The sequence below is a fragment of the Stegastes partitus genome, unplaced genomic scaffold (genome assembly GCF_000690725.1).
Source record: "Stegastes partitus isolate 25-593 unplaced genomic scaffold, Stegastes_partitus-1.0.2 Scaffold1519, whole genome shotgun sequence".
Taxonomy (NCBI): Eukaryota; Metazoa; Chordata; class Actinopteri; family Pomacentridae; genus Stegastes; species Stegastes partitus.
Window position 1 is genome coordinate 62,190 of NW_007579250.1, and position 7,679 is coordinate 69,868.

Consider the following 7,679-nt stretch of genomic DNA (forward strand, 5'->3'; position numbering starts at 1 on the left):
ATCCAACATCAACATCAGCATCCAACATCGACATCAACATCCAACATCAACATCCAACATCAACATCAACATCAACATCAACATCAACATCCAACATCAACATCAACATCAACATCAACATCAACATCCAACATCAACATCAACATCAACATAAAATTCTTTTTTTTTTTAATAACTACAAACAATATCTCGTAACATTACAGAAAAAGTATTAAATTGCACATTAACTATAAAAAACAGGCAACGACTGTAAATTATGTTTTAATCAAAAACGTACCGTTCTCAAACAACGTTCACAAAATGTTTTCCAGATGGTATCGTCACCTCAGATGATTTTTTATGAAACGCTCCTGTGCTGAAATATGAACAAAGGTGGAACATTCTGCCTGCAACGTTCTGAGGATGTTTTAGGGATGTTGTTGAGGGAACACTTTATAGAACGTTCTTATATAAAATGAAGGACAGACGTTCTCAATGCAACATTCAGAAAACCGTTTATGTTATCGAGGCCTCAGACGACAGAACGTTCCTGTGCCATATATAACAACAAAGGGGGAACATTCTGAAATGTTCTGAGGATATTTTGACAATAAGGATGAATCTATAAAACGTCCCCACAGCGTTCCGAATGATAACAGCGGAGGAATATTCTCAGTATTACAAGTGTTGAGAACGTTATCACCAAACATTTTGAGAACATTTTTCGGTATCCTGCCTTTAAGGAGAACATTCTGGGAACTAAAAGAAAACTGAAACTTGGAGAACTTTCTCAGAACGTGTGCAGATCTTTCCAGAAGCTGCTGGTTTTCAGCGGGATTGTTCCGATTCTCCACAAACATAAAACCTTTTGCATCCAAATAAATAACTGCTGGATTCAGCAGTCGGCCGGCCTCTGTGTGTTCTGTGTGTTCTGTTCCTGAGGGTTCCTGTTTTGCTTCTTATTTTACTTCAAACAGGGTTCAGATGATCGCCATGGAGTCCAGCCTGCGGCCCCTTGCAGGCCGAGTGACCCGAGCCGGCCGCGTGAGGCCCGATGCCAGCTCTCATCTGACGGACAGACTGGTTCCTTCCGGATGTTTTCTACGACAGAGAGAAGAACGTCTGCAGGCGTCCACACTGTTTTGACTCTTCTCGGTCTCCCGGCGATGTTGTAAAAGTTCTTGGTGATGTAAAGTATCCGTGTGACAAGCTGCAGTCAACCATGGTAGATTTAGTGGGAGCCGAGAAGGAGCCCAGAGTGGAAGTGACATCCAGCGGAAAGGAGGAACGCGAGGAACTGGCGGATTGTTGTCCATGTGAGGGAAGATTTTTAGGGTTTTTCCAATAAACTCTCTAAAAAAAAAATAGAGCTAAATTGAACAAAGATAAATATGGACAGCTGGGTGAATGTTTGCGCTCGTTGTCTCCTGCAGAACGAGAATCTAAACACCTGAAGAACCGACGCAGAGCTCAGTGAAAATGTGCCGAAACACTTTGGTCTCAGGTCTGTTAAGCTGCTCCACATACAGCGTTTAAAACCTACAGTGTGTGTTTTATCCCACAGCTTGTGTTACATCTGTGGTCTTGAGCTGACGTGTGGAGCTGTGGTTTCTGGTCCCCTCCAGGCTCCCATTAAAAAGATCCTCAGATCTCCCAGACGACACTCAGAAAGCATCAAAATCTCCATCAACAGAGAACAAGCACCTGAAGAAATCAGCGAGGTCACGACAACACCGAGGAGCACCAGGTGACGTTCTGTCTGCGAGCTGAGGCCTCTGAGGGGGAGCGTTAGCGCGATGTGCTCACAGACTTTAACAGGTAAATGTCAGAATATAAATACCAATAGATAATCAGTGTTCTAATCAGTGATTGATCAGCTGCACCACCAGAAGTGGATACGGACCAAACATAAAGGAAAAATTAATGTGATTTCTGCATCTTAAATCTAAACTCTGAACAGAACCTGGACCAGGTTAGCTCCACAGCATCAGTTACCATGGAGACCTAGCTCCGCAGCATCAGTTGCCATGGAGACCTAGCTCCGCAGCATCAGTTACCATGGAGACCTAGCTCCGCAGCATCAGTTACCATGGAGACCTAGCTCCACAGCATCAGTTACCATGGAGACCTAGCTCCGCAGCATCAGTTACCATGGAGATCTAGCTCCGCAGCATCAGTTACCGTGGAGATCTAGCAGGTTAACAGAGAGCCACACAGAAAACTCCAAATTCAAGCTCAACAAACCTGCCGAGACATGAATCTCTCTTCGTAGTTCAGCCCTCAGATTTCTCTAAAGGGGAAATGAAGGTAAATCAGCCTGAACTCTGCAGTCTGAGTCTGACTGGTTGATCCCACTGCTGTCAAGAGACGACGTTGAAACGGAAACGAAAGCTCAGCATGCTCATGATGCTAACATGCTAATGCTAAGCAGATATAAGGTTCTGTATGTTACATGTTAACAAGCTAACACTGGCTAAGTGGCACTGGAGCTGAGTGAGTTCAGGTCTCTGCAGGACACGATGGAGAAAACAGAGCAGAGCTGAAGAGCAGTCGTGTTCAGAGTTTCACAGTCAGACCTTGAACTTAATGTCTAATTCATATCCTGCACATTAGTGAGGGACGGAGGTCTGAGTGGCAGCAGAGCGTCCTCGTCTGAGCTCTTCTCTAAACTCTACTTACCTCCCTGCATCAGTTGTCAGCTCTCGACAAATTTCCCAAAATGCACTGCAAGAAGAGCTGCTGTTCACGCGTCCAAGGAGGAGGACCACAGCTGCAGCAGGAACATTGTCATATCACTTATGTTGCTTTTCTGGAATAAATAAACAAGCTCAGTTGAATGTAGTAGCTCCAGCTGTGCTCTTTCAATCTAATACTTCTGCTTAAAATGTAAAATGAGGCTGTTGTGGCTGTAAATACTGTGAACAGCTGAGCTTCAAACACAGAAATCAGCCTCCTGGATCAGACATTCAGTGCTGACCGTGTTAAAGGCAGCGATACGCTGCTGATAAATGGATCCCGTTCATCTGATCTGCTTCAGTCTCAACGGCAAATGTCCTCTGGTCCACGGCGACACGCCTGCCAAGTTCACAGCAGATCAGATGTCAAGATTCATGTAAAGAAATCACACAAACAGACACACACAAGAAGACTGTAGAAGAGAAGAGAGAGAAAAAGAAAGAAAAAGAAGAGATGAAACAGCAGAAAAAGAGAGGAAGAAGAGAAGAAAGAGAAAGTGGGAAAAAGACAACAAGACAGAGAAGAAGGAGCAGAAAAGATATAATAATAAATAGAACAAAAACAATAATCATCATTATCATCAACAACATTATTATTATTAATTGTATTATTAGAAATAAAATAAAATTTATATTTATAACAGTCATAACACAATTCCCACAATTCACAAAAAACATTTGAAATTTTTAAAAATAGTTTTTAAAAGTTAACAAAGCAACTTTAAAATAGATAAATAAATAAATCCAACCCCCACAACTTTGAAAATTACAGAAAAATTATTATAACTGTAATGAAACTTGTTCAAATGACCCATAATTGTTCAAGCCTGCTTAAAATTTGAGAAGTTGTTCTAAAAATTGTCCACAATGATTAAAACAGACAAATAAAAATGTCCATAACCACATCAAGTTAAAACCCCTTAAAGTTGGTCCAAAATACAAAACAAAATGTTCCCGCAATGACATCAAGTGGTCCGAAGTCAGTTGAGAACAGTCCAGTGGTTCAGAAAGGACTCAAAAAACAAAAAAACCCAAAAGAACAGAAGAAGAAGAATGAAAAGAAAAACAGAAGAAGAAGAAGAAACGTTCGTGGAGCTACAGTCCAACAAAAACCAAACTACTGAAAAAGTGAGTTTATCATATTTATCAGTATGTCTTAAAGCGTAACCATGACAACCGTCCGTCCACCTGTCTGTACTGTAGATGGACAGAAATATAGCCTAGCATCGGCCGCTAGCCTAGCCTCGACCCGCTAGCCCAGCTTTGTCTCTGTGCCCGCTAGCCTAGCATCGACCCGCTAGCCTAGCATCGGCCCGCTAGCCTAGCTTTGTCTCTGTGCCCGCTAGCCTAGCATTGGTCCGCTAGCCTAGCCTCGACCCGCTAGCCTAGCATCGGCCCGCTAGCCTAGCTTTGTCTCTGTGCCCCCTAGCCTAGCATTGGTCCGCTAGCCTAGCTTGTTGTTTAGCTAACGTGCTAGTGTGTCTGGTTCCCGCCTTCCTACACTTGGTGACTGATTTATGGTAAATAATCGGTTGTCTTTGCTTCGGTTTTGCTGGAGGTTCACGTTGCTGCTGAGGCTTTTGGTGACACTGAGACGATGAGAACAGCTCTGAGCAGGTTTTCACATCGGAGGAAGGTGACTCCGTGTTCAGGTGGAGGTGAACTCTGAGGACTTTAGAGGAAGGACAGAAAGATTTTAACTAAACAGGTCAAACTGCAGAAAGTGTGTTTGATCACATTAATCTCATTTATTCTCTGTGCGTCGGTGGCGACAGTTATCTGGATCGATCAGCTTGATTTTGTTGATCGGTACCGAAACCCAACAGGTGAAGCTGACAGCAGCGATCTGTTGATCTGACAGGAACCAGTTAAAATTCACCTGACATGAACCTGGAGAACCAGCTCCAACTGGATCAACCTCCTTCTAACGTTACCTACAGGTTCTAATAATGTTTCACAGAGAACGTTTAAAAAACATTTCAGTATCGTTCATTTCCGGTAAGGTTCCTGTGAGGTTAGAAGTCATCCAAGAACGAGTCCTTGGTTCGCCTGCAAGGTTCTGAAGATGTTCTGAGGATGTTTGCTGAGAACCACAGTGTTTCCTGGTGAAGGGAGGATGTTCTCAGCGGAACAGTCGGAAAACGTTTTAGAGAAGCTCGTGCAGAACCGTCTGACAGCTTCTACCTGGAGCTGCTTCACGCATCAGTAGAACTTTGCAGAACTTTTGTTTTTGAGACTTCTGTTGGTTCGGTGCAGCGAATCCAAGAATCAGAACACAGACACACACTGTGGTCAGGGTTCGGAGCTGCTCCAGACCTGTGGAACCGTCCTCTCAGTAACAAGTTCCTACAAGTAACATCTAAACCTGTTTCTTATTCATCCGAACTGTTCGTACTTTATATTCAGTATTAAGTGTTGTTCTCGTAACTTGAGCTGTTTGGATTCTGGTTCGGCCTCGTTTTACTGTCTCAGAACCGGACTCCCGGACTCTCCATGTGCGCGCCTCGGTCCGCGCTGTGCGGTTTGTAACCGAGTCCGGGTGTCGGTGCTGAGGTCCAGCCGGCTCCAGCCTCCTCTCTGCCTCCGGGCGCCTCCGTGGACGTCCTCCCCGCAGTCAGCGCCTCTCCCCTCCTCAGCCACATATGGCCCACCGTCAGCGGCGGAGCGCGGCCACATGCGGCTCTGCTGCGGCCCAGCGGAGCAGAAGGGCAGCGCCGACAGATGGAGGCGGGCGGAGAGGATGCGCGGGGACGTGTAGGGGCGGATAACGCTCGGCTGGCTGTTCCATTTGATCCGGCTCGCTGGGCTTCTAATTTCAGATGCGCTTCAGCTGGAGCAGCTACCAGCGCACGGTGCCATTGGCCGAGCCGGCTGCCCGTCGTGCCAATCCGGACCGAGGGCGGGTCTCGGTGGCCCGGAGCCTCACCGGCCGCAGACCGGGCTCAGAGCTCCGTCTGAACAGCTGCCGCGCGCTGCGTCCGCGTTTCTTTTTTTTTTTTTTTTTCCCCTTTTCCTTCGCCTTTTCCAGCCGCCTGCGCTCCGCCGTGCGCTCCGGGTGATGGAGGTCGGCAGCGCGCCGTGACTCCGGCATGAGCTCCGTGTAGCTGTCCGCGGTGCTGAACGCGTCCACAGGGGCCAGGACAGCGGAGCGACCCGCGCCTCCGGACCGACATGAGGAGGAGGAGGACGCTGCCCGCGGCGGGAGCCACGACCGCCGGGAAGCTGCTGCTGCTGCTGCTGCTCAGGTCAGAACCGCTCCACCGACACCACCGTTCACATGTATGGGTCTTGTTAAGTTGCTGGCAGCGTAGTGACACAACAACACGGGAGGCAGCAGCAGGAGGTGGTCCGGCTCAGAGGGGGACAGAACCAGGACATGTTCTCAGTAAGAAGCTGGAACCAGAGAATTTACAAATGAATCAAACCAGCCTCGTGCAGTCATTACATTAGAAATAAAGGAACCAGTACCATGTGCTGCTGCTGCTGCTTGTCAGTGATGTTTAGATTTTCTGCTCTGACCAGTTCAACCAACAAACTTCTAAGATCCTCACTTGTAAACACACCACAGTGGAAGTTGTCTTAATGAGCGTCTTGTTGAACACTTTGTCATTTTCATTCAGTATAATTCTAATAAGGTGACTTTATCTGAGTTCATTCAGCAGCTTTCAGTGATTTACTCTGACAGCCTGGTTCTAATTTCAGTAGAAGCTCGTTAACCACCTCGTTAGCTAACCCCCCCACTGCCTCTGCCTTTAATAATCTGGATGTGAACATTAACGTTCCCATGATCCTTCGCCTCCTCTGGTTCCACCTGGTGGAGCAATCAGGTACTGCAGCAGGTCTACGATACCTGTTTGCACGTCCTCGTTAACTTCCCTCGTGTCTGCTCTAAAAGTCCGACCAGAAAACTGGGGTCCATGAGATACGTTTCAGTTGGCCGGGCTAACTCCTCGTTTTGGGGTCTCCTGTGCACTTTGCAGGAGATACAACTGTAGTAGAAGGAGATCTATGCTTTCTGAACAGCTCCGGCTGACCTGGTTAGCTGGTCAGTACAACTAACAGCCGGTTTAGAAAAGAGAGCTCGGACAGGCTTCGTGTCCAGCCCGGCTCAGCCCGGCTCAGCCCAGTAGCCTGTAGACTATCGTAGAGTGTGTTCTCTGTGGAGCAGCGTCGGCTTCATTATCAGGCAGCAGCTCACGGAGATGCAGGAGATCACAGGAAAGTTAGCGAGATGATAAAAACATTTAATTAGGACACTTCATTTAAAAAGCCAGAACAGCTGGAAGTGAAGTGAAATGAGGAACCTGAAGCGGACGTCTTGATTAACACGATAGGAACAGATGGATAGGAATGATAATGTAATGAGAGCCGCTGTCCTGTGCGTTCCTTTAACATTCCTCTGATCAGACACTCCAGGAAGGCGTGACGGCTAATCCTGTCTGTCTGGAGATGGTTAGCGATGCACGGGGATGGCTGCGACCCAAACATTTAGCCTCCAGCGGTTCCATTACATCTGGACGATAACATCAGATGGTGGGACTGTGTGGGCATCAGGCCCCGGTGAGAGAATAGCTTTAGTGTGTCTCCCTCAAATTCCAGTTTTGTTTGTGTCGCTGAATCCTTTCAGATATATTCTAAACAACCTCTACGTTACACGTATGTGTTTAAATGAGTCACGTAGATTTATACAGTAAAAGATATTGTAGGGTCCTGACCCTGATATTTAAATTAGTCACGTTAGTTGATGTAAGAAATATTATTGTAGGGCCCTAATCTAAATGTGTAGACTTGTTACAGTGAGCTTAATCTTTAAAGTAGTTAATTAAATTCATACGTGTATATAATGTGTATGTGTAGTGTGTATATAGTGTGTATATAGTGTGTATATAGTGTGTATATAGTGTGTATTAATAGTGTGTATATAGTGTGTATATGTAGTGTATATAGTGTGTATATGTAGTGTGT

The 7,679-nt window shown here is 46.1% G+C and overlaps 1 protein-coding gene across 1 annotated transcript in view; it reads left to right on the forward strand.

Moving 5' to 3' along the window:
* Positions 1 to 5,885: 5,885 nt before the first annotated feature.
* Positions 5,886 to 7,679, forward strand: part of LOC103371055 (glycine receptor subunit alpha-3) — a 56,515-nt gene continuing 54,721 nt past the window's right edge. Inside the window, exon 1 of the mRNA XM_008300272.1 lies at positions 5,886 to 5,959. Within this exon, the coding sequence (XP_008298494.1) occupies positions 5,886 to 5,959 (74 nt within the window). The remainder of the gene's footprint in view (positions 5,960 to 7,679) is intronic.